The sequence below is a fragment of the Equus asinus genome, chromosome 2, assembly GCF_041296235.1.
Source record: "Equus asinus isolate D_3611 breed Donkey chromosome 2, EquAss-T2T_v2, whole genome shotgun sequence".
Taxonomy (NCBI): domain Eukaryota; kingdom Metazoa; phylum Chordata; class Mammalia; order Perissodactyla; family Equidae; genus Equus; species Equus asinus.
Window position 1 is genome coordinate 1,949,108 of NC_091791.1, and position 27,435 is coordinate 1,976,542.

General features: G+C 46.3%; 1 protein-coding gene across 5 annotated transcripts in view; it reads right to left on the reverse strand.

Moving 5' to 3' along the window:
• Window positions 1-21,077, reverse strand: part of PPP2R2D (protein phosphatase 2 regulatory subunit Bdelta) — a 49,758-nt gene extending 28,681 nt beyond the window's left edge. For 2 of the 5 annotated variants that reach the window (XM_044748498.2, XM_070480868.1), the window contains exons 1-2: window positions 20,859-21,031; window positions 20,352-20,444 (exon numbers count right to left, since the gene is read on the reverse strand). In XM_044748498.2, coding sequence (XP_044604433.1) covers window positions 20,352-20,444; window positions 20,859-20,865 — 100 coding nt within the window. In that variant the 5' untranslated portion in view covers window positions 20,866-21,031. Of the gene's footprint in view, window positions 1-20,351; window positions 20,445-20,858 lie in introns of all 5 variants that reach the window. The other 3 variants (XM_044748490.2, XM_044748502.2, XM_070480884.1) reach the window with 3 other exon arrangements.
• Between the last annotated feature and the right edge of the window lie 6,358 nt (window positions 21,078-27,435).

Consider the following 27,435-nt stretch of genomic DNA (forward strand, 5'->3'; position numbering starts at 1 on the left):
CTAAACAGACACCAGCAGATGGAAGGGAGGCCTGGAGCTCAGCATGCTCCTCCTGAGACCACAGCCCTCTTCCTAACATGCTCCGCCTCATTACCAGGGACTGTGTTAGAAAGAGTCCCAAGAAGCGGTCACAGTTAAAGTCAATCATCTACTTCCCCTTAAGGTACCAACAAAACTGATTCTAGACCAGTAAATATGCAAAATGGTATTCAACCCTGTCAGCTGTCAGGGAAAGGCAAGTAACACCTGCCAGAAATGGCAGAAATTAAAAAGACCGTTCCAAGTGCTCATAAGGATGGGGAGCAACAGAAACTCTCACACCGCTCGTGCCAGGGAAAACCGGACAACCACTGTGTCCATCAACAGTAGAAAGGGTGCATAAATTATGGACCCACAGCAGAGGACCACACAGCAACGACAGTGAACGAGTGACTAGTACACGTCCCACCACACCCACAGACCCTGATTTCCTTTGGACGTGCCCAGATCACTGCTCCCTCCTCTCACCTCACAACAACCTCTTCACACCTTTTCCTCTCCTCAAACTCCTGGCACCCCAGCCACCCACCTCAATTTCCATTAATGATTCTGCTTATTTCAATAAAAAACAGAAGTGCCCAGAAGAGATCGTCCATACGCTCCCACCATCAAATGCACCACCTGCCGTGACATGCTCTCCCTTCCCCTGTGGCAAAAGGAGGAGCCACTGCTTCTAGCTAGGACCAGCCAGGGCAGGAGGGCCTATCCCACCCAGCCTCCTCAAGGACCCTGCTCCTCCAACAATCCTCCCTCTGTGCAGCACCGTCTGTTCTCCCCTCTAACAGATCATCCTCGTTTTCAAACAGAAATGCTGTGACCTCTCATGTTAAAAGACAAAAACAAAAAAGGCTGGCCCCACATCCCCTTCCAGCCACCGCTACACTTCTCTCTCCTCTTAAAGCAAAGCTGGACGGCTGTCTGCGCTCAGTGCCTCCACTTCCTCCCCTCCCATTCTTTCTTGAGTTCTCTCTAAGGAGTATGTGCTTCCACTACCAGCAAGTTCACCTAACTCAGCCCACCCAGGTCCTTTCCCACCAGTACTAAACCGATCACCTCTCTGCCCTATCTCTGAACTTAGAAGAGGGGAGCTGAGGTTGTGCTCTGTAGCACTTGTCAGAGCGGCATGCAGATTACAAGGACTGAACACCAGTCCAGTGACAGGAGGCTTTTTGAAAATCACACTCAAAAATTCTGCAAGATATATTCTGATTAAGGAGTATTATCTGCTTTTCCAAGAAAAGTCTTATGAGGATGTCAGATAAATCAGATAATCTCCACTTATTATGATGAATACAATGATAGAGCACTCTAGAATATTACACATTTACGTAAAAGAAAAAGTGGAAAAACTTCCACCAGCAGACACAAATAAATAAATGTGTGTGTATATATATAAAAATTAGATATAATTAGATATATTTGCATATAAATAATTGCAATACGTATACTGCGTTTCTAACTACATCTTTATTTCTTTGGTAAGGAAGATTGTTGCTGAGCTAACATCTGTGCCAATCTTCCTCTATTTCATACGTGAGATGCCACCACAGCATGGCGTGATGAACGGCGCATAGGTCTGTGCCTGGGATCTGAACCCATGAACTCTGGGCCACCAAAGCGAAACACATGAACTTAACCACTAGGCCATTGGGCTGGCCCCTAATTATGTCTTTTTAAAGCAGATCCCCAAAGGCAAAAGTTTTCGGCTCAGAAACCAGACATGAATTGATAGAAGTGAATTATAAGCTTCCACCAAAATAAAAAGTGGAAGAGAAACAGTAAGATTCTCCACTGGAGACTCCATAATCGAAAACACTCAAAATTGAGTTTCTCCAAATCATAACTAGATTGGATAAAATGTGACAAAAGAAAAAATCTGTATATCATTATCTAGTCAGTAGATCACTAAAAAAAAAATTCATAGCAAATTATTCTAAAATGGAAAAGTCAGAAGAGATAACCAAAACTCAATTTCTCTGCTACAAGAATAAACAGTATTTTAATAAAAGGAAAAGTATGCCATATCCTAGGAATACAAGGCTTGTTTAACATATGAAAATGAATCAATGTAACACACTATATTAACAGAACTAAAGGACAAAAACCATGGTTATCCCACATGCAGAAGAAGCTTCTGACAAATTCAACACCTTTTCATGATCAAAGCAAGTTGATCAGAAACACCAAGGAAAAACTCCCAGCTAACATCACACCTGCTGGTGAAAAGTCTGAATAACCGCCACCTCCCGGACTCCTGCCCTCCCCAGACCAGGAGCACAACCTGGATGCTTGCTCTGACACTTCCAGTAAATGTAAGCATTCTATTCCAGCCAGGGTCATTAGGCAAGGAAAAGAAATAAAAGGCATCCAGATTGAAAAAGACTAAGCAAAATTATCTGTTTGCAAATGACATTACAAAATCCTCAGGAATCCACAAAAGACTATCAGAGCTAATAAACAAGTCCATCCAGGATGTAAGATACAAGCTCAACACACAAATATCAATTGTATTTCTTTCTTTCTTTTTTTTTTTTCAATGATTTTGTTTTTCCTTTTTCTCCTCAAAGCCCCCTGGTACACAGTCGAATATTCTTAGTTGTGGGTCCTTCTGGTTGTGCTATGTGGGACGCCGCTTCGGCATGGCCTGATGAGTGGTACCATGTCTGCACCCAGGATCCGAACTGGCAAAACCCTGGGCCGCCAAAGCAGAGTGGGTGAACTTAACCACTCGGCCACAGGGCCGGATACTCAACTGTATTTCTATACACCAGCAACGAACAATTTGAAAATGAAATTAAAGAAACAATTCCATTTAAATATCATAAAAAAGAATAAAATACCTAGGAATAAATTTAACCAAAGAATTGCAAGATTTATAAACTGAAAACTGTAAAATATTGTTGAAAGAGATAAAAGAAAATCTAAATAAGTGAGAAGACATTTTGTTCACAGATTAGAAGACAATGTTAAGATGGTAATACTCTCCAAATTGATCTAGTGACTCGAGACACTATCCCTATAAAATCACAGCTGCCCTTTCTTGGGGGCAGAAATTGAGAAGCTAATCTTAAAATGTATATAGGAATGCAAGGAACCCAGAATAGCCAAAACTTTAAAAGTGAACAAAGGGGCTGGCCCGGTGGCACAGCTGCTAAGTTCATACGTTCGGCTTCGGCGGCCCGGGGCTCGCTGGTTTGGAACCCAGGTGCGACATGGCACCGCTTGGCAAAAGCCATGCTGTGGCAGGTGTCCCACATATAAAGCAGAAGAAGATGGGCACAGATGTTAGCTCAGAGCCAGTCTTCCTCAGCAAAAAGAGGAGGATTGACAGCAGTTAGCTCAGGGCTAATCTTCCTAAAATAAATAAATAAATAAATAAAAATGAACAAAGTTGGAGGACTCACACTTCCTGATTTCAAAATCTACTATGAAGCCTACAGTAATCAAGAGAATGTGGTATTGGCACAAAGACAGAGATATAGACCCAGGGACAGAATTCAGAGCCCAGAAAGATGCCCTTTTGTCCATAGTCAACTGATTTTCAAGAGGTGCCAAGACTACTCAATGGGGGAAAAAAAACCCTGTTATTTTCAACAAATGGTGCTGGGCAAATAAATATTCACACGCAAAAGAAAGATGCTGGACTCTTACCTAACAACATATACAAAAATTAATTCAAAATGGATCAAAGACCTAAAGGTCAGAGCTAAAACTATGAAACTCATGGAAGAAAGGACGAGTGAATCTTTGTGATGGTGGGTTAGGCAATGGTTTCTTAGATATGACATGAAACGTACAACAAACAAAAAGAACAAACAGATAAACTGGACATCATCAAAATTAAAAATTCTTGTGTATCTAAGAATACTATCAAGAGAGTGAAAAGACAATGCACAGAACGTGAGAAAATATTTGTAAATCATGTATCAGATAAGGGTCTAGTATCCAGAATATATGAGGAACGATTCAACAACAACAAAAAACTCAATTAAAAAATGGGCAAAGGAGCTCAACAGACATTTTTCCAAAGAGGACATACAACTATCCAATAAGCACAGGGAAAGATGCTCAACATCATTAATCACTAGAGAAATGGCAAATCAAAATCACAATGGGCTACCACTTCACATCTATTAGGATAGCTAAAATAAAAGACAGTAACGGGGCCGGCCCTGTGGCCCAGTGGTTGGGTTCACGTGCTCTGCTTTGGTGGCCTGGGGTTTCGCCGGTTCAGATCCTGGGCGAGGACACGGTACCGCTCATTAGGCCATGCTGAGGTAGCGTCCCACATACCACAACTAGAAGGACCTACAACTAAAAAATACACAACTATGTACTGGGGGGATTTGGGGAGAAAAAGCAGGAAAAAAAAAACCAAACAGACTGTCAGGGGGGATGTGGAAAAGTTGGAACCCTTATGCATTGCTGGTGGGAATGTAAAATGATGTAGCCCTTTTAGAAAACAATTTGGCAGTTCCTCAAAAAAAGTCAACAGAGTTACCAAATGACCAAGCAATTCCATTTCTAGTATCCTACCCAAAAGGATTGAAAACACCTGTCCACATGGACACTCGTACATAAATGTTCACAGCAACCCTATTCATTTAACAGCCAAATTGGGGAACAACCCAATCTCCATCAAATGAGGAACTGATAAACAAAATACGGCATACATTCACAGAATGGAATATTATTCAGCCAAAAAAGGAATAAAGCACTGACATCTGACACATGCCAGAACATGGATGAACTTTGAAAACATTACACTAAGTGGAAGAAGCCAGACAGAAAAAGGCATATGTTACATGATTTCATTTATATAAAATGTCCAGAATAGGCAAATCCACAGAAACAGAAAGTAGGTTAGTGGTTGCCAGGGGGTAGGAAGGAGGGAATGAGAAGTGATTGCTAATGGGTTTCTTTTGGGGGTGATGAAAATGTTGTAAAATTCTAGATAACGGTGACAGTTGCACTACTCTAGGAACATGATGAAAACCACTGAACCGTAAACTTTGAAAGGATGAGTTTTATGCTATGTGAATTATATCTCAATAAGCTGTTATTTTAAAAAGTACACCATAAAAATAACGGGATCAAGCCAGTAAAGGGTCCTCACAACTTATAACTTTTCTCAAATATATTCTAAAAGTAGACTAAATTATTTGTTTTTTCTAAAAAACAAAAACCTATTTTTCAACAAAACACTGTTTTAAATCCCTCTTTCCATTTAAACCTAGAGCTCTTCTTTTCTTTTCAGCTGCTTTACTTCTTGCAAGCATGTGCACGAGGAGATGAAGGCAGCAGGAGGAGACGGAGAGCCCTTGACTGCTGTTTGATCAGGAAAGTTAGTGTTCCATCATTCCTGCCTAGAAGCCTTGTCTAACCAATTTCAGTAGACTTCAGAACTTAGGAAACCACATGTAATCTCTGTCATCAAAGCCCACTGGAGACTGAACCACTCTCTTCAAGGAAAATCTGATTCATACAGAAAATTCCATGCTATTTCTCCCACCCCATGCTGAAAAATGAGAAAGCTTTTAGCCAAAAGGCTCTCTGACTATATAGACTAACCTTTCACATATTAAACGACTTGAATTACAGCTAAGAGATTTTATGCTTAATCTCATGCTCAGTGATTCCTGCAGTGAGTAAGAACAGTGTGAGCCACGGCAGAAGTCTGATCCAAGGCAAGTCAAAGCACTCTGTGACTATTAAGGTCAGCTCAATGTCTTTGTGACACAAACATCAACATACTTACTACACTCTTCCGAAAATTAAAAACACTCACTCTCTAACTGAGCATCTTGCCCTAAACATGATTCCAGTCCACCTCTGCACACTGTAGCTGGAGTAATTTTTATGCCAGTCCTCCTCTTTTTGCTGAGGAAGCCTGGCCCTGAGCTAACATCCATGCCCATCTTCCTCTACTTTATATGTGGGATGCCTACCACAGCATGATGTGCCAAGCAGTGCCATGTCTGCACCCGGGATCTGAACTGGCGACCCCCGGGCTGCTGAGAAGCAGAACGTGTGAACTTAACCGCTGTGCCACCGGGCTGGCCCCTAAGTTTTATTTTTTAAACACAAACGTGATCGTGCTATTTTCCTACTAAAACACATCAGGTGAATTCCCCCTGACCTGAGAAGAAAGATCAAAATCCTCACGCCATTCTCCCCTTTGCTTTCTATGGTTTGATCACCCGAGCATCTTCCAGTTCCTTGCCCTGGTCGTAATTCTTCCAGTCTCAAGTCCTGCTCTGTGCTCTACCTTCTGCCTGGACAGCTCTGCCTATCCCTCTCAACTCTGCCCAAGCCCGTCTGTCCTTCCCATTAGAGCGCAAGGGTCCACTGTCCAGCGAAGCCTACTGACTCCTTCCGGAGCCCTCAGCACAATGGCAATTAACAAGGTAATTGCTTAAGTCTTAGGACCACGTCTGTTGCAGAGCAGTGCTTTTGCTCATGGTACCTTCTACATCTGGAGAATGGGTGCACCAAGAAGTAAAAGACTGAGGAGGAGAGCAGAGTTCATTTATCACCCTGGTCACTCCCTATTCACAGTAAAGCTTCCTCTGCTAGCTCCTCTCCTCTGTTGCACACCCAGACAAGGAACAATAACAACTATTCACTGGTAAATTTCAGACTCAAACTAGCAAGAAGACAGCGACTAGTATTTTCGTGGTCTACACAAAAAAGGTCACTAGTTTGAGAAATCTGTATGAAAAGGAGAAGACTCTATCTCTAAATTTGGGAAATGACCTATAAACCTAGTCTACTATACGAGACAAACAAGTGTGCTAATGTTTCTCTCCCTAAATGTCATCTTTTATTAGCATCTGTTGGGAACACAAACAGCCCTGAGGTTTTTTCTTCTATTAAATAAACATAGTTAAGTGTATTTAAACACACATGATAGAACTCAAAGATATTTCTAAGTTACAGAAATCATGAAATAGGTAAGATTATCGAGAGATAAATTTATCAGGTAAATAATAAAACAAGTCAGAGATTTACCAAACTTCAAGCAAACAATTACCCACTCTCAGTTTGTGATTATTTACTTTAGAAAAAAATTGTAACAAGCTATTTTTGACCAGTAAGTTCACTCAATACATACAAATAACTCAATTTCCAAACAGCTTTTCAGGAATACATATACTGTTTGAGAGTAAAAATTTGAAAATTACATTCAGTGAATAAAAACAACAAACAAAAAAAGTAGCTTAGAAACACGTTTCCTATTTCAAAGAATCCACATCGAATCCTGCCATAAATGGAATGAAATTCTGATACATTCAAGAAAATGAGAAGACAAGCCACGTGCTGGGAGAAAATATTTGCAAGATACGCATCTCATAAAGAATTGTTATCCAAAATATACAAAGAACTCTTAAAACTCAATAAGAAAACAACTCAATTACAATATGGGCAAAAATCCTTAGGAGACACCACACCAAACAAGATATACAGATAGTATATAAGCATATGAGAAGGTGCACCACATCAGATGCCATCAAGAAAATGCTAATTAAAATGAGATATTCTGATACCTATCAGAATGGCCAAAGTCCAAAACACTGACACCAAACGCTGGGGAGGATGCGGAGCAACAGGAACTCTCTTTCATGCTGGTGGGAATGCAAATTGGCGCAGCTGCTTTAGAAGAGTTTGGCAAAACTAAATATTCCCTTACATTGTGATTAAGCAATCACACTCCTTGATATTTACCCGAAGGAGATGAAAATTTATGTCCACACACAAGCTGCACACAAATGTTTATAGCAGTTTCATTCATAATTCCTAAAACCCATAAGCAACCAAGATGTCCTTCAGTAGGTAAATGGATAAACAAACTGTGGTCCACCCCAAAAATGGAATATTATTCAGTGATAAAAAGAAATGAGATATTCAAGTCATGAAAAGACATGGAAAAATTTTAAATGCATATACCAAAGTGAAAGAAAAGCCAATCTGAAAAGGCTGAATGCTGTGTGATTCCAACTATATGACCTTCTGGAAAAGGTGCAACTATGGAGACAGGAAAGAGGTAAGTGGTTGCCGCGGGCTGGGGGAGGGGTGAAGAGGCAGAGCACAGAGGAGTCTGAGGGCAGTGAAAACACTGTGTGATACTGTGTTGATGGACACGTGACACATTGGTCCAAACACACAGAATGTACAACACCAAGAGTGAACCCTAATGTAGACTATGGTCTCTGGGTGACGCTGATGTGTCAGTGTTGTTCCTTCAATTGTAACAAATGTCCCACTCTGGTGGGGATGCTGACAGTGAGGAAGGCGGTGGGTGGGTGAGGAGATAGGGGGTATATGGGAAATCTGTGTACCTTCCTCTTAATTTTGCTATGAACCAAAAACTGCTCTAAAAAAGTAAAGTCTTAAAATATTCTGATACATGCTACAACAGGGATAGACCTTGAAAACAGGCGTAGTGAAATGAACCAGATACAGATGGGCAAATACTGTATAACGCCACTTATATGAGGTCCCTGGAACAGGCAAATTCACAGAGACAGAACAGCAGAACAGAGATTACTAGGGGCAGGGGGAGGGGAGCAGGGGGTGTTGTTTAACGGGCACAGAGTTTTTGTTTGGGATGATGAGAAAGTTTCGGGTATAGGTAGGTAGTGGTGATGGTCATACAACACTGCAAACGTAACTAATGCCAGTGAATTGTATACTTACGAATGGTTAAAATGATCAATATCAAGCTATGTATAGGTTACTGCAATTAAAAAAAATTCCCAGACCTCAAAAAAAAAATCCAAATCCACTTCAGCCTATTATATTTTTCTCTGTAGGTCAAATAAAATGTTCTTATTTATTTTAAAAGCAACTTAGAAAGTTCATCATAAATGTGAGGTAACAAACAGTTGAATCTTAAGATTTAAAACATTTCTCCTATATGTAAGGTGTATCCAAAAAATAATGAAATTATGACGTTTCTTTAGAATATGTAGGTACCGAGGTCACTGCAAACAGCAGAACCAAGGCTGAAAGTAGTCCCCGATGGTTAACAAAGTCAGAGACGTAGACAAAGGCACCGGTGCACATAAGCCACTGAAGTCCCCTTTCAATAGTAATAAGTATTATTAGCTGGGCTGCTGTTTTGCCTTGTTTTACATCTAGTTATGAAACCAGAGCTTCTGCAATGGATATGCTTTTATGGACATCTATTTTCTCATTCTAGATACCCGAAGCAGAAGAAAAAATTAGGAAGTGTTTAAGGTACTTTCAAACACAATGAAGCAGCAGCCTAGACAGCAGGTGTTCCTAAGCAGCCGCAAGGGAACTTCCATCCTCTGAGATGTTATAAAGCTAGTCTGCGCCTTTTCTTAATTGGCCTTTTCCTCCTCATTATTACAGAAAGCAACCAATCCTTGGTGTGGAACATTAAACAATACGAAGTGTGTAAAATAAGAGTGAAAGTCCCTCTTCAATGCAAATCTGACCCTCAGTCCCCACAGGCACCCCCAATGTTAACCACTGGGGGTAACTTTCAGACCTCTGCATTTATAATCACACTGTTACATGAGACCACTGTCCTGCAAGTTGCTGTTTTTCTAATACACCCCAGACAGTCTTCCAACAGGCACAGACCCCTTTAAATCCACAATATGGGTGTACCATAAAGCATTTAATCACTTCACTACTTTTGGGGATTTAAGTTTTTCAGAAGTTTTATTGCTGCCATGCACACCTCTGTTAATCCGTCTTCCTGAAATGCTGGCACATTCCTACAGGCTTCCTGTAAGTGGAATCATAGGGTCCCAACCCTTGCTTAAAGTTTGATAGATATACGCCAAATAGCTCTCCAAAAAATAATTGTAGAGCTATTGTTTCCAGAAATGTAAAGCAAAAATAAGACCTCATCATTGCTTTAATTAAATTTACCTATTAATGCCATTTCTTTGATGATTCATTAACTTTTACTTACCCCTTTTAAAAAAACGAATAACACGCCTATAGATGGTTAAAAATGAAGACCTATCACTTGATTTTTTCACTCAAATTTTCCTAATTATTGTCAGGGAACTTGCTACCTTTGGGGCAGGGATAGTGACTCACTGAGAATTCAAATTGTATTAAAATCCTTCCTATGTGACAGGATTGTGCTAGGGATAGTGCAAAATACAGAAGAAGATAAACATGTTCTAGGTATTCATACAACTGCATTCCTATTTTAGTTGTGGTTTTGTTATTTCTGGAGATCTAGATAAAATAGGCTAAAGTCTGTTCCATGCTCCGAGTAAATGTAAAACCCTAACCAAGATTGCCGTCAATCCTCCAGGATCTTCTGTTTTCACGGTTGCCGGGCCTCTGAGCTCTCAACTCCTCCTACTAATTTAAGTTCAACTTGTGAATCACTCTTCTTGTCCCACACGTTGTTTCTCTTCTACGCCATTACTGACCAAAAATGGATCTCAGCTTTTTCTTAATTTTCAACAGCAACAACAGCAACAAAAAATGCACTTGCAAAAGACACATACATAGTAGACTTAACTGAACTCTGGGTAGGAGAGTGTATGACATGGGTGCAGAAGAATTAAAATTCAAGGTTAATAATAAAAAATATTCAAAGAGCTTACTATTTATAATGTATAAAGAGCTCTTAAAAGTTGACTTTTAAAAAGCTCAGTACGGGGCCGGCCTGGTGGTGCAGCAGTTAAGTGCCCACGCTCCACTTCTGCGGCCCTAGGTTCGCCAGTTCGGATCCCGGGTGTGGACACGGCACCGCTTGGCAAGCCATGCTGTGGCAGGCATCCCACGTATAAAGTAGAGGAACATGGGCACGGATGTTAGCTCAGGGCCAGGCTTCCTCAGCAAAAAGAGGAGGATTGGCAGCAGTTAGCTCAGGGCTAATCTTCCTCAAAACAGAAAAGAAAAGAAAAGAAAAAAAAGCTCAGTAGAAAAATGGATAGAAGATATGATCCACCAATTCACAGAAGAAATACAAACAGTCAACAAAAACTCTCAACTGCGTAACTGACCAGGGAATGCAGACTGCAGCAGAGGACTGGCCGCCACCGCAGCGGAGCGAGGCCGGCTGGTGCGCTCCGCACGAGCGGGCAGGTGGAAGTTCAAACCATCTCTTGGAGGGCAATTTTGCAGCATCAAAGTGTAGACACCCGTGGCCTTTAACACTGTGTTTGTTCCTAGGAATCAAGCCACAGAAATGCCTGTACCAGGCAGATGAATGTACCAGACTCTTTACTGCAGCATCTTTAGTAATAGCAATAACTGGAACCACCAACAGGTTACGGGTTAAATAAATGAGGTAATCTGTACAATGAAATACTATGCAGCCATCAAAAAAGGATCAAACAGAACTATGCAAGAAGGCAGCAGGGTTAAACATATTTAAGTGTGGCTCTGGACTCAGAACACCCGGACTGAAATGCTGAGTCCAGCACCAGCTAGCTCTGTGACCTTGAGTAGGTGACTTAACCTTCCTGAGATTCAGTTTTCTCACGTGTACACGAAGGCAACAGTAGCACTTACATCTCAAGGGGGTGTAGCAAGGGCCAAATGAGCTCAAGGATCTGCATAGCTCAGCAAAAAGCCCGCGTTGCTGTAAGACTGCAAATTACCAGAAATGCAAAACAGCAAGTTGCAAACAGTATTTATAAAAGGACTCATGTTTCGTAAGGAATAAAAAAACTGCTCATACACAAACTAAATAGGAAACGATCTAAAAACATACACCCACTGCTAAGAGAAGTTCCCTCTGGGGAGGTTCCAGGACAGCAACGGGATGAAGAGGAGCTTTCACCCCTACTCTTCATACATCTGTATCATTCGACTTCTTTAAACAACGAACACTACTTTCCGATTTTGAGACAAAAATAAAATCCAGTGAAGATGAGAGGAGACAGTCAATCTTGAAATCTGCCTTGTTCTGTTTTTCCTACTGTAACAGCTTGCTTGAAAGCAGAAACTCTCAAAATGTGGTCTCTGGACCCCTGGGGGTCCCCAAGAACCTGTCAGAGGTCATGAGGTCAGAATTATTTCCCTGATAACACCACCACATCATTTGCTGTTTTCACTGTGCTGTCTTTCGCACAGATGAGCAACAGTGACAGTGGCTGAAACTGCCGGTGCCTCAGCACGGATCCCGGGAGCAGCACCACGCTGTGCTGGTATTGAACTGTTCACACCACACACGTACAGGGAAAAAGGCCAATTTTAGTTAGGCATGTCCTTGAGGAATGATAAAACTAATTAATTTACTCAATCCCAACCCTTTGGTGTGAGTCTTTTGAATCTTATTGGTAGTAAAATGGGCACAACGCCTAAAGCATGTCTGCTGCACCCCCGTGTACAGTGACTGCCTCAAGGGAAAGCACACGCACAGTCGTCTGCGTTGCAAGCTGAACTTTTTCATGGAAAGCAATTTTTATTTGAAAGAAGTGACCCACTATGGTTATTCAGATTGGTATCTGGCAGAAATTTTCTTAAAAACGAACCAAGTGAGCCTCTCACTTCACAGAAAACTGACTATATTTGTTGCCAATGATAAAATCCAAGCTTTCAAGAGAAAATTAGAATTTTGGAAAAGTTGTATCTATTACTACTAATTTGAAAGCTTCCACTTTAAGATCTTTCTGATGAGATCAGTGGTGATATTAACAAATGCGATTTCCTTTAACTTGTATAATGAATGTATGAACATTTAGAAGATTTTAATAACTCAGTGTACCAACATTTCCAAGTGGCCAAGGTGTGATGTTACCAAATCACACACATAAGCAAAAGATCCACTCAAAGTCAAGACACAACCATGGATTTTACTGTAACTGGGGATAAAAAGTCCACTGACATGGTTTCAGTTCCAAAGCCAACCGAAAGTTAAGAAGCTACCATGTGTCCAGTTCTGTCGTAGTAAAGAATCTCCACAACTGTATGCAGAGGCTATTAAATCACTCCTCCCTCTTCTGACCACACGGTAAGTGGGAGGCCAAATTTTCTCCACATATTTCAATACAACCATCGCAACAGATGGAACGCAGAGGCAGATCTGAGAACCCAGGTGCCTTCTACTGAGCCCTATACCACAGGGTTTGCAAAGTGTAAAACGATGCCACTCTTCTCACTAAATCTTTATTTGGGGAAAGTTGTTATCCATTAAAAATGTCATGTTAGCATGTAATAGATTATTTTAAAGTGAAATAATAAATACTTTAAGTTGCTCTGCTTTAATTTTAAATATAGTAAATATCGATAGATGTAACCCACACAAACAAAAGCTCTGCAGTCCTGAAAAATTATTAAGAGTGTAAACGTCTCCTGGAACCAAAAGGCTTTGAGAACCACTGGTTCAGCACAGGTGCCAGCAAACCACAAGCTGAAGGCACAATCTGGCCCTTGCTGTTTTGTCACTACAATCATACGCCGTGTAATGACACAGTAGTCAACATGGACCGCACATATGATAGCGGTCTCGTAAGATTAGTCCCATACAGCCCAGGTGTCTAGTAGGCTATACCATCTAGGCTTGTGTAAGCGCACTCTATGATGTTCGCACAATGAGGAAATCCCCTAATGAGGCATTTCTCAGAACTCGTCCCTGTTGTTAAGCGACACAGGACTATAGCATTACTGGCCCACTGTCACGCCCATTCATCCTGTGGGGTCTGCTGCTGCTTTCCTGCTACAAAAGCAGAGCTGAGTTTGGGAGTTACAAGAGACAGTCTGGCTCGCAATGTCTAAAACATTTACTACTGGGCCCTCTGCAACCCTCTTAGTTAGAGTAAGCTCACATTTCCAGCCTTTACTTATTTACTTTTTTATTGAGGTAACATTGGTTTATAACATTATGTAAATTTCAGGTGTACAACTTTATATTTCACCTTGTGTACAGACTACATGTGTTTCCCAACAAAAGACTCGTTTGTATCCATCACTGTACACACGTGCTTTTCACTCTCCCCTCACCCTCCCTTGCCCCCAGTAACCAATCACCAATCTGCTTTCCCTCTCTATGTGTGTGTTTATCTCCCACAGACGAGTGAAATCAGGCAGTGTTTGTCTTTCTCCACCCTCCAGCCTTTATCATTGCAGTAACTTCGCAACTGGCATTTCTGCCGCCATTCTTACTCCATCGGCATCCATTCTCCAAAGGCCAGGATGACCTTCCTAAAGAAACACAGAACTGATGTCACTCCTCTGCTTACAATCTCAAAGGCTCATCACCATCACTTCAAGGCACGATTCAAAGTCCTCAGCACAGTATTCAAGGCTTTCATTCATCACTCTCTGGCCCCGGCTGGCTGGCCTGCCCCTCATCAGGAGCCACTCCCCTCTCTGCAGAAAGAACATGCCAAGTACTCTGGTTTCTCAGAATGTACCATGCTCTCTCCAATCTCCATGCCAAGCCCCCTCTATCTGGAACATTCCTCTCCCCTTCCGTTCCTCTCTCTTTCTACACCTTCATTTCCTCCCCTCACCCCCAACGCAAGGCCACGCATCAGCACTTGGATCACATTCCCTTGACGTACCCTGCTCTCAGGACAGTGCACTGACCCGTCTGCTTCCCAGCTTCTGTCTACATGGAGGGCTTCCTGAGGCAGGAACTGGGTTTCTCTACTCTAACATCCAGAACAAGCAGCCCTTTAGGATGCTGTTGTCAACGTTTTAGGTGAACTAAGCTGACAGCTAGCCACCATAACACCCTTCATTTTCTTAACTTGGCTCCCTGGAACAACAGAGAGTAAGTTATTCTCCTGTGCGAGAGGGTCTCTTAAGATACCAACATTTTCACAATAATCAGTTTCTGTGTGCCTGTCTGCCAGAGCTCTCTCTGCCTTCTCTGGAATCTTCCCAACAACTCTGTGACGGTCACAAGGAACAGCACCCATTTTACAGATGAGGAAACAGGAGGTAAGTAACCTGTCACATTAACACAAAGCTAGTAAGAGGGTTGAAATGGGATTTGTATCAAACGCCTTCCCATATCCTGGTTAACATCACGCTGAAGAGACAAGCCTAACCCATGTGCTAAAACTGGGGAACAACAAACAGGTACGGCCAACTGCCAAACATCACGGTAACGTGAAAGGAAAGGTCAGAGTCTAAGACAGAATGCTGGAGGTGAAGAGTGGCTGAGCAGTGATTCATAAAGAAAGTGGAATTTGAGATGGATTTAGAAGGACTGGTAGGGTATGGAAAGTACACAGTAAACAAAAGAATATTCTAAGATGGGAAGGAAACAGAAGCAAAAATCAAGGAATGGGAAGGGGGCCGGCCCTGTGGCGGAGTAGTTAAGTTCACGCGCTCTGCTGGCGGTGGCCCAGGGTTTCACCTATTCGAATCCTGGGTGCGGACATGGCTCCGCTCATCAGGCCATGCTGAGGTGGCATTTCACATGCCACAACTAGAAGGATCCACAACTAAAAATACACAACTATGTATCGGGGGGCTTTGGGGAGAAAAAGGAAAAAATAAAATCTTAAAAAAAAAAAGGAATGGGAAGGATCACTGAATAATAATGGGAAAAGGTTAGGCCCAATGAAGGGGATCTGGGGTCAGTGGAGAGACCAGGGGGAGGTCAGGAAAAAACAAGAAACAGCTATTTTTATGCTTAAATATAGCTACCACCAAACCCAAACACCTTAAAATGAGAATTAATTAAGAGTGTATCTAAGACCTGAACACCACTTTATAGGTCACAAAAGCACTGCATACTGTTTGATCTTGACGAAAATCTTATGATGTAATTTCTAGATGAGCAAGCTGAGGTTCAGAAAGGGCCGTTAGACCTGATAAATGGCAGACATGAACTGAAGCCCAAACTTCCCATCAAAACAACAGACTTTTAAAATCAAGGAGTATGACTGAATACTTCCAAATCTCCTAAACCTACATCTGATTATATAACTAAGATCAGTCTTATCTTCCGAATTAGCCAGCCTGGTTGCAGAGACATTAGAATGTAGCTGTGCTCAGTAAGTACATTGAATACATTCGTCTCAAGAACACCACACATACCCCTGATTTCCTAAAGGCAGAATCTCCCCATGAAGCTCTCTCCTAAATTAAACTACAAGAATGTTACTAGACCGTTTTCATATTTGACGCTGTCCCCAGAAGATGCTTTCCTGAAGGTCTTTTTCAATTGCACAGGTATAAATATTAGGTAAGTGGGAATTCTACAATGGAATGTAGACATCAGATTGGGAATAATTCAAATAACCAGACACTGTGTCCCATGGTCACTTAAAAAAAAAGATCAACGATAAGTACTGATAGTCTATTTTCTACACACAGAAAAAAGCAATCACAATACTCTAAAAAGAATGACTATGACTGAAAAGTTCTGCATTCACAAATACCAGAGTTCACCGCATCTAAGGAGTACATCTTCCCACACTTCAACATCTTTAAAATCAGAGGCATCTTATATTCAAGGAGACACAATAACTTCCTGGTATAGATACCCAAGTGCCCTTAATTTGTGTTACCCTTCTCCAAATGACATGTTTCTTTTTTTCTTTCATAATATCTATGTAAACCCCTTTAGAAAGGATGGCCCTACCAGATTACCCAGATACCCATATTTATACAACTCCCCAGACTCAAGCTTGAGTTAAGCAGATGAACCTTTAGTTTCGTTGAGTATTATTTCTTCAGGAAAAGATTAACGTCTAATTCAAAGCAACAGATCAACGTGGATTAAGAAAGAGATTAAAACAAAATCATGCAAAAAAAAGTTAAGACCCTTAAAACTACAAATTCTGAGATGAAAAGAACCAGGTGCTATCAAGCTAGACAAAACCAGGTAAGAGGTCACTACTCCAGCTCTCCCCACTGTTCTCTAGAAAAGCAACTCCTGTGCAAAGGCGCCTGCAAGAAGGCGCCCACAGACACGTTCAGGTGTCTGGCAGGAGAAGCTGCTGCATCGTGTGCTCAGTCACTTACCCTCCCTGATGGCTATTCTTGAAATCCTTTGAGAATGGCCACCCTTGAACCCCTGCTACTGATCTTCTATCACTCTGATAGGCATTTCCTTTAAAGTCTCTCACGTTCATTTGCTTTCAGAGGCAATTTCCTATAATTCCTGGTGGAGAGATCTCCCCTGAGCTTGAGGAGGACAGAGCAGTGGCAAGGCTGCGCAGCCACATCCCACAGTGGGGCCTTCATCAGTACTGGCCTCGAAAGGCCACTGAAGCAGGACAGCACACACAGGCTCTGGAGCTCGCTGGCCTGGCTTCAAACCCTGGCTCTGCCATATAGTGGCTGCTCACCAAGTTAACTGCCCTCTGTGCCCTGGCTTCTCCATCTAAAACCGGGAAGAAGAAGAGCTCCTCCCTCTGAGGGTTGGGTGAAGGTTGAATTAAATGGACACAGGTGACTTGGAGCTATCTCTGGAGCATAGTAAGACGACAACTGCGAGTCATCATTACCTCCAGGCTGGGTCCTCTACGAGGTGCTGGGTGGGGAAGCACCCAGCCTTCAAGCTTGAGGAGCTCACACTCTGCTGAAGACAGACAAGCCAAGGACTATAACGTCATGTGACGTCTGCAAAAGACGTTCATCCAGTGAAAGCTGTCCAAGGAAGGGGAACAGGAGCTGGGTGACAATGACTAAACATGATGCATGAAAAACCTTCACATTTAATGACTTCCAAAAAGCAGTCACCGTTTAAGGCCTAAGTATTTGGAGGCACAGGCTGACAGACAACTTCTTGCCTCCTCTGGAAGCCTCCCCCCGGTTTCACTATTTTGACTCTTGATCATCTAAGCACAAAATCTCACCTGCTCCACCTTTGGGGGTGATGACTACAGCCACAGCCAGCTTGCAGTTAGGCAAGGAGAGAGAGGCAAGTGCCCAGTGACTGGCACTCATGCATCTTGTCACCAGCAGGACAATCACTAACTTCCTTTTGAGCCCAGCTCTATTCCTACTTGCAGGGAGATGGGAAATCCCTGCTAACACTATGGCTGACCAGACCCATAAGCAAACCCCTGTGCTTTACAAAAGGAAAAAAGCCATCAAATTTTACACATGCAATACTTTCTTCAGGAGTTATGATTCAAGTCCCCCCAAACTATTAGTTTTAAAAACAAAAAGGAAATCAAAAGCCTCTCTCTCCGTTGCACTCACTCCTCAGTCTTCAAGTCAGGGGAGTCCTGCGTACCCTGCACCACTCACGCTCACTGGGCGCTGTCCTTAGTCAGGTAGGGATGGGAGCCTTGCCTCATCTCACTCACTTTCCGATCATCCACCACAGCAGAAGCAGAAAGCCGGTCCAAAGGCAGGAGTACAGCGGAGCTCTTCACAGGAGAGCTAAGACCAGAGCAAAATGCCTCAAAAGCCACAAATCTAAACAAACAAATTTACCACACCTTAAGTTTTACAGCCCAAGTATCAGTGTACAATAACCTCCCTTAAATTACCCATCTTCTGTTAATTCTCTCTTATCAACATCTCTCCATCAAGGCTGAGTTTGGGCACAGCCAGCTTCTTTATTCTCATTGCTTAACAACCAGTAGCTGCTAACAATTACATTTTCCTTCTTTATCATCGACTTTTATGGTAATAATACAGTTCAAATAAACACTACCACAACTATTTGACAAAATCATCAAGAGTTATAAAAATGTTAGCCCCGATGGATTGCTAAGGCCATAGCATAAATGGATTAAGACAGAAAGCTTCGAATACATACAGCAATCATAAAAGACGTGGGCAATTACTACAAAGCAATCTTACAAAAAGATAACTCGAAATATCAAACTTCTAGATGTATTCAAAACTCTACCTAAAGTAGAGGTTTAAAACTGCCAGAAGTTCCAATTAGTTTAATTCACAGAACAGAATATTTCTGTCAACAATTTTTTTAAGGAAAGAATACCATTTTCAAAGCATAACATCACACTTAAAATACACCATTTTAGCTAGATTTAAATTTTAATTCAGCTTGTCAACAAAAACTGTAAAAAGGGAAAGAAACCAGAAATTAAGATAGGCATTAAGCCCTTTCACCTCCCTAACCCTAAACAAACAGGTTTTGCTTTACTTTCAATAGAAATTTTGAGTATCACCCAGTTGGCGCAAGCAAAAGAAAAAAAGCAGTATATCTTACATGAGTATAAAAGAAATAGAATCAATAAACTATTTAGGTTATATAAAATCACCTAGTTTCAATCTCAAACTATATAGATCTTTACAATTTCTTAGAGCACAGTTTTACTTGCTTAATAATGTGGGGACTGTTTGTCCCATGGGGCCAAGGGCCTCCAGATGTCACAGTGCCAGGGAGAGGTGCAGGGTGTAGGAGGAGGAAGCAAAAGGTCATAGGAGGGGCCAAAGTGGAGGAAAAGGGGCAAGACACCAGACTGGAGGCTGTTAGTTACTTGGGGCAAAGAAGGGGCACTTCGTGTAAAGACAAACAGGTTTTAGGAGAAGGTTAAAGGTTCACAGTGCTCAGGAAGATGGTCGAACAATAAAACGTCACTCTAAAGCTCCAATGTAACCCCTGAGTCTCCAGGCACCGGCTTTGCATTCAGTTGTGAATATGAGAAAGAACAGAAGCGGTTTACACTTTAGGATGACACGCAGCTTTGTGGGAAACCGCAACAGGAGACACTCCCGAGCTTCCTGTCCACCACCCTAAAACTTAGCGCCTTGGCTCCTTCAAGGCTATGACTAAGGAAAAGGCCCCCCAACTTCAAGTAATACCATAAGGTTCAAGAGTAAAATCTGGAGTAGAAACTTTAAAACACATCACTGGAGAAGGAGAAAGAATTGACAACTCAAGAATTTCAGAACCTCAGAAAGCGACCTAAGGATCAAGCAGTCCAACCCTCCTTAATGATGAAGAAACTGAGGCAAAACAGCGTGGCCAAGAGCGCGCCGGTGATTACTGGCAGCTTGGGTCTAGCACTACCGCCTGCCAACCTAGTCCTGCGGGATTGCCCACCCAACCCCGACTGTTCTGCAGTTATCCAAATTTTATGTTTCTGGAGTCCCCCATTTCTGCAATTATTCCCGCAGTTCCACCAAATGCAGGAGACAGCCACTAGAGACGGGCAGAACCCAGAGCCCACCGAGAAGACCGAGATCTCCGCAGGCTCTGTGACCTTGGGCTCCTTACATAACCCCTCTGGGCCGGACTCCTGTCTACGGACGGGACCCCCGTGCCCACACACAGAGCGCAGAACACGCGCCCCCGGCGCACCCCCACCAGTGGGAGCGGCCACAAGACCAGGGTCCCCGGAGGCCCGGGCAGGGAAGCACGTGGGGCCGGTCCGGGGCGCAGAAGCCCGCCGCCCGCCCCCCGCCAAGGTGCGCCGCCTTACCTTCCGCCACGTCCTCGTCGATGGCCCCCTTGACCTGCGAGAAGCACCACTGCAAGTCGTTGCCGCCCGCGGGGCAGCCGCCGCCTCCAGCTCCTAGGAACACATGCGGCGTCAGGACCCGCGCCCTCCGCTCCTGTCCCGCGCCCCTGCTCCCCGCCTGGCGCCCCTGCCCCGGCGCCTCTGCCGGGCGCCCCTGCTCCCCGCTCCTGCCCCAAGGCCCTGACAGGCGCTCCTGCTCCCTGCTCCTATCCCGCGCCCCTGCCAGGTGCCCCTGCTCCCCGCGCCCTGCTCCCCGCTCCTACCCCTGCGCCCTGCTCTCCGCTCCTGTCCCCTGCTCCTGCCCCGCGCCCCTGCTCCCCGCGCCCTGCTCCCCGCTCCCGTCCCCTGCACCTGCCCCGTGCCCCTGCCAGGCGCTCCTGCTCCCCGCTCCTGCCCCGCGCCCTGCCCCCCGCGCCCTGCTCCCCGTTCCTGCCCCGCGCCTCCTGCCCGACCTCGCGGGCCCCTCACCTGCCATGGCCGGCGGCCGGCGGGCGGGCGCCGAGGCGGCGGCGGAGGGAGGAGGCGGCCTCCGCGTTGCTGCCGCCCAAGCACCTTAGCCCGGCCGCCACCGCCGCCGCCGCCGCCGCCGCCGCCGCCAGGGAGGGATTTTTGCCTTTTCAAAATGGCGCCCAATGCCCGTCGCCCCGCTCGAAGACGTCATCCCCCTCCGCCTCCTCCGCGGGCCGCGGACGGGGGCGGGGCCACCGAGAGGGCTCCCCTGCGCCGGCGGGGCGGGGCGGGGCGCGGCGCGCGGCCGCGGGGGCTGCCTGGGGCGCGCCGCGCGCCGATTGCGCCTGCGCGAGTCGGCCCGCCCCCTGACCCGGCTCTGACACCGCCCCGGCCCGACACTCCCCTGAAGACCAGCCACCGGGCCGCAGCGGGCTGCCGGCTTTTCTCGGGGCGTTACGGGAAGGCTCGAGGCGGCCCCGCCCACCCGCGGAGCAGCCAGTGAGGGTGCACTCGGCGGGCCCGCGCGGCACCTGCAGAGCGCCTCCCCTGAGCGAGTCCTCCCGGCCCGCGCGCCGCCCCGGCCGTGCCCTAAATTCCTCTCCTCGGACACGGAGCGACCCCAGGGCAGTCCGTGTTCGCCTTTGACGGCAGCCCTGCGCAGAGCTCACGTTGTCTACAAAATTGCCAGTTCGGGGGTTCTTTGAGCCCCAGTACACAACTTAGGGAAACTTGGTGTTGCAGTGGAACGTGGCCCTCGCTCCCTCGTTCGTGGGTGTGTTTCCTGTGGCGTACGGAGGGGCTATTCATTTATGGGCTTGGTGTCCGAAATTTCAGCTGCTTCCGGCGATCGTGCCAGGTTGCAGTGGCCGTGGCACGCCGCCAGAAGACGATCGTCCGGGTCCGGGACATCCCTCCCCCCGCTAGCGTCCCGATCGCGCAGCTCTTGCTGCGGCCGCACCCGCCCGTCCGGGCCGGCGGCGAGCGGCCAGACAAAGGCCTGCCGTCGGGGCCTCGGTCTCAGCGTCGGGAGACAGACAACGACAGTACGCGATAGGTCAGATGGAGCTCATGGAGCAACCACGCGGGGCAGCGGGGGCGGGGCGGGAGGCTGCGGGTTAAGCAGGGCGACCAGAGAGGCCGCAGGAGACCAGGGGCCTGCGGTGCGGACGCCTGGGGGTCGTGCCGGGAGGCAGGATGGACTCCTGGAAGGACGGGAGGCTCTGGGGCTACGAGCGGAGGGCGTCATGGCTGACTTGGGCTTTAACGGGCCGCTGTGGCTGCCCTGCTGAGAACAGACTGTAGGGATCCGAGCGTCAAATCGGAATCCCAGTGAGGGGGTCAGTGGGTCATTCAGGCAAAGGGATGAGGGCCGAGTGGTCGTGGATGTGGGGGTCGGAGGAGAGCAGCTGAGACCGGTCAGATTTCAGAGAGAAGCCTGTGGAAGTTACGGGCCCTGGGACTCAGAGATGAAGCAGATGCGGCGGGAGAGACAAGAGACCTGGGACCGGCTGCCCTCGGTGTTTTGCGCGTCAGGGGAGAAGGGTTTCCCGGCCCCGAGATGGCACGTGCTCAGAGGGAGCAGCGCGCGGTGCAGGCCGCCGGGGGGTGGCCGTGCACTCGTGGAGCAGGTCCAAGGCAGCTGCACCTGCGGGCCTGGAGCGCACGGGGAAGTCGGGGCCTGGAGGTAAGTTCCGGAGGCGAGAGCTCTAGGAGCATTTCAAGCCAGGAGGGACGGGGTGAGCTCAAGCCAGGCGGGCGGGCGGCTGGGGAGGAGGACCGAGGACGGAGCCCTGAGGGAGGCGAGGAGGGGCGGCCTGCAGCGCCTGCAGTCCCGAGCCCAGTGCAGACGGGGGAGGCAGTGGTCGGCCCAGGCGCTGCGCCCTGAGCGCGGAGGATGGACCACCGGGGCGTAGCAGTTGGGGTGCCTTACTGGCCTGGACAGGAGCAGTCGCTGTGGAGTGGACGGCCGGACCCGTTTTGAGAGGATTCGAGAGAAAGTGAGACGAGAATCGGAGGCACTGAGTAACAACCCTTTGTTGTGGAGAGGATCAAAGAAATGAGGCTGTAATCTCCTTTTTTTACCTGTAGATATAGCCAGTCTGCCCCTAAGCAGCTGAAAAACTGAGTTAGGTATCAGACTCTGTTATATGCAATTGCTTTTTTTCTTTTTTCCCCAATCCCCCGGTACATAGTTGTATATTCTAATTGTGGGTCCTTCTAATTCTGGTGTGTGAGATGCCACCTCAGCATAGCCTGATGAGCGGTGTGGTGTCTGTGCCCAGGATCCCAACCTGTGAAACCCTGAGCCACTGAAGCTGAGCATGTGAATTTAGCCACTTGGCCATGGGGTAGCCCCTGCAATTGCTTTAATGTGTGTTAAAGATAAGCCTTTTGAAGTGATGGCAAGATAATTAGTTTTAGTTTAAACTGTATTCTTTGGTTAATTAGCTACCATTAAGTTAAATAAAGACAACAAAAGTAACGTATTCCTGCAAATAGTGAGCTGCCTCCCTTGTGTCCTACTGTGGGTCAGCTGATCAGCAAGAGATTTTTAACTATTCCTTCTTATGATGCTAAAGAACTTTAATATCTCGTTGAGTTACTCTGTATTCTAACTGGTGCCTACAAGTCCCTAGGTATTGCAAGGCAATTTTCTTATTTTATTATTTTTAGATCTCATAGCCAAATTGTGAAATGCGTGATATGTATTAGAATCTAGCCTACTGTATTCATACAAGGGAGTACTATTGAGAAATAAAAAGGAGTGAACTACTGATACAAACGACAGGGATGACTCAGAAATTTTATGCTGGATGAAAGGAGCCAGACACAAAAGGGTATACGGTGAATGATATATTTCCATTATGATGGTTAGTCTTACCGGTCAACCTAACTAGGGTGTAGTACCTAGTTACTTAATCAAACATGAGTCTAGGTGCTGCTGTGAAGGTATTTTGTAGCTGTGGTTAACATCTACAATCAGTTGGCTTAGAGTGAAGGAGGTTGCCCTTGATGACGTGGGTGGGCCTCATTTAGTCAGTTGAAGGCCTTAAGAACAAACACTGAGGGTTCTTAGAGAAGAAGAAATTCTGCCTCAAGGCTGCAACATCAACTGCAGTTGAGTGAGTTTCCAGCTTGCCACACGGATTTCAGACTTGCTAGCTCCCACAATCGCACGAGCCGATTCCTTAAATGAATCTCTCAACGTATACTTGTATATCCTGTTGGTTCTGTTTCTCTGGAGAACGCTAAAACAGTCTGAAGTTCTAAAACAGAGTGCACTTGCTGGAATTGCATCTCTGACACTTTAAAAAAAAAACCAAACAGTTTTTTTAGAGCAGCGTGAGGTTTACAATAAAATTGAGAGGAAGATACAGAGATTTCCCATAGACCCCCTGCCCGCACACCTGCACGGCCTACCCCATCATCAGCATCACTCACCAGAATGGTACATACTTCACCAAGGATGAACCTGCACTGACACAGCATCATCACCCAGAGTCCAGAGTTTACATTAAGGTTCACTCTTGGTTGTGTGCGTTCTGTGGGTTTGGACCAATGTCTAATGACATGTGTCCATCAATATGGTATCAAGCAGGGTATTTTCACTGCCCTGAAAATCCTCTACGCTCTCTATTCATTCCCCCCACTCACCCCCGGCAACCACTGATCTTTTTACTGTCTTCATAGTTTTACCTTTTCTAGAATGTCTTATAGTTGGCTTTTTTTTCGCTTAGTAATTTAAGGTTCCTCCATGTCTTTTCATGGCTTGGTAGCTCATTTCTTTTCACTTCTAGAATAATATCCCATCGTCTGGATATACCACAGTTTACTTATCCATTCAGTGCCTGAAGGATGTCTTGGTTGCTTCCAAGTTTTGGTAATTATGAGTAAAGCTTCTGTAAACATCCCTGACTCTTTATAACCTGCTGCCTCCTTACTGCTGGAGCTTGACAAGGTGTTAAATTCCTTCCCATTTTTTCTTTACTCTTTACTGAATCCAAAAAGGATTGGATCCATGAATTTTTCTCCAAATGAGCAAGGAAGGGAAGTAGGAAGAAAGGAAGGAGAGGCTATGGCTAGACTGGTTGTGCTTTGCTGAATTGAGAAGGAAGCCCCGCAGGATGCTGCTCCTGTGCCCTGGGCCTCTCTTCTCTGACCCTGAGGCATTGGCCTGTCTCTCTCCCTACTCCCAACCCCCTTTCCTCAAAAAAAAAATCTTTCCATGCTGAACTGGCCAAGCGAGGTGGAGACACATCAGGGTTTCGGGAACAAGAGAGGTGCACGTATGCATGTGATCAGTGGATAACGGCCCCACACAACGTCCACGCCCTAACCCCCAGAACCTGTGGATGCAGTCTATTATGTGGCAAAGGGACTTTGCAGATGTCATTAAGGTTACAGACTTCAGCATGGGGAGCTTATTCTGGATTCCCTGTGTGTACCCAATCTAACCACATGGCCACTTAAAAAAGCAGAGAAGGATGTGAGGGACTTGACCTGCCATTGCTGGAAGGGCCGTGTGGAAAGTTCAAGAAGGAATGCAGGCAGCCCCTAGGGGCAAAGCCCACTCCCTGTCTGGGAGCCAGCAAGAAAGTGGGACCTTAGTCCTGCAGGCCACCACAAGGAACTTGATTCAGCCAACGGCTCGAGGGAGCCTGAAAGCAGACTGGTCCCCAGAGCTCTGGAAAGCAGCACAGGCCTGCTGGGTGAGACCGTGGTGATTTCAGCCTAAGCAGAGAGCCAGCCGGGCCGTCCTGTGCCGGCTTCTAGCCTCTAGGACCTTGAGATAATAGCCAGGTATTGTTTTAAGCCATTCAGTTTGTAATAATTTGTTGTCAGCAAAAGAAAACTAACACAATATGTACATGTGGAATAAACAGACGTGTCTACTCATTCCTCTGGCTATTCTTTGCTGTCTGCGAGTCTAAGATTTAGTTCAATTGTTGATTCACGTTGACACATTGAAGCTGTAGCGTGTGCAAGCAGTTGATCATTAGCTGTACCTGCGTTTATTGGGCAGAGGTGTGGGTCACCCCCTGAGGGCCAGGCCGGGACCAGCGTGAAGGGATCCATCTGTGCTCCCAGCCACACTGCAGATGTGCTCCGAGAGTCTGGAACAGCCCCGAGCGCTTCACATGTATCAGTTAAGGTCCTAGAGCCCTACGAGCTGAGAATCATCATCATCCCATTTACAGGATGAGGAAGCTGAGGGCAGAGAGGGTGAGTAACTTGCCTAGGCATCACAGTCGCTCAGCATGGAACCCGATTTAAGCTGGGGTCTAACCTCCAGGTGGGACCCAGATACTGTAAAGCATGAAACAATGGGTAGATGATGCCCAGGCCCTAACAGCACGGGCACACTACAGGGAGAACCCCAGAGCTTGCTCTGTCCAGATGGCGTCTGCCTGGCCAGAGTCACACCCTTATTCAGTGGCCGGTGGACTGACCCGGCTCGTAACCCATGGGGTAGGAGGGTGACCCGGGCAGGCATCCGGCCACTTGTGGCTGATTCAGTTACTCTGAAGCAGGAAACGCTCCAGTGAACCTGCGCCACACTGGGGAAATCATTCCTGATTTTACTGTCTGGGAGTGGTCCCTCCCCGGCTGCAGGTTGGCTGGGGGACAGCTTCCTGCCCGTGTCTTAGCCCTGCCATCCCGTCAGCTCCCTCTGCCAAGGGTTCCCGTCTTGCCTCTCTGAACACATGGCTGCCCATAGCCCATTCTCTCCTCCTGCCTCCTTCACCCCCTCCGCCCTCTTTGGAGGCTCCCCTTCTTCCTGGCTGCAGCCCCCAGCTACTCACCAGGCCCTGCCGCCCCCTGGCTTCCAGGACTCCCTCAGAGCCCTGCCCACTGAGAGGAACCCCCCTCTTCCGAGCTTTGGCACTCCTGTCCTCTTAAGAAAGCAAGCACAGGCTCCAGGGCAGCAAGCCCTGACGCCTCTGCCTCCCCCACCTCCCCCGCCTCCACTGGAGGGTTGAGGCACCGAGGTTCCGGAGCCTTTTCACATGCGGCCACATGGTACTAAGTTTGTGAGGTGCCAGGCCTGCTCTTCCTTCCTTCCCCTTGAGCCTCTCCCATGGGTGGGGGACCTCCTTTTCCCCAAGGGGTAGCCCTCCGTGTAAAACAGGGGACAGAATCCCAAAGTCTTATTTGTTCAGTTCAACATGGAAAGCTGAAATGCAGAGGTAAGACAGAAATGGGGGAGGGCCACTTGCCAAGTGCACCCTCCCTCCTGTGTCTCTGGGCTGGGGGAGAGAGGGCCACTGAGGGGGCAGCTAGGGTGGGGCACAGTCAGGAGGAGCCCTGCCCAGCCCCTCAGCCCACCCTCAGGGATTGGGGACACTGCGGCACCTGTGGCCGGCTGCCGATGGCCTCCAAACACGTCTGTGTCCTAACCCACGAAACCAGTGATTGCGTCACCTCGTACAGCAAAGGGACCATGCAACTGTGAATCAGTGAAGGGTCTAGAGATGGGGCGATCATTTCAGTCACCTGCGGGGGCCCGATGTCATCACGGAGGGAGGCAGGAGGAGAGGTTGGTGTGACTGGAGCACAAGCCAGAGAATGCCGAGGGGCCGCTAGTTGCTGAGAC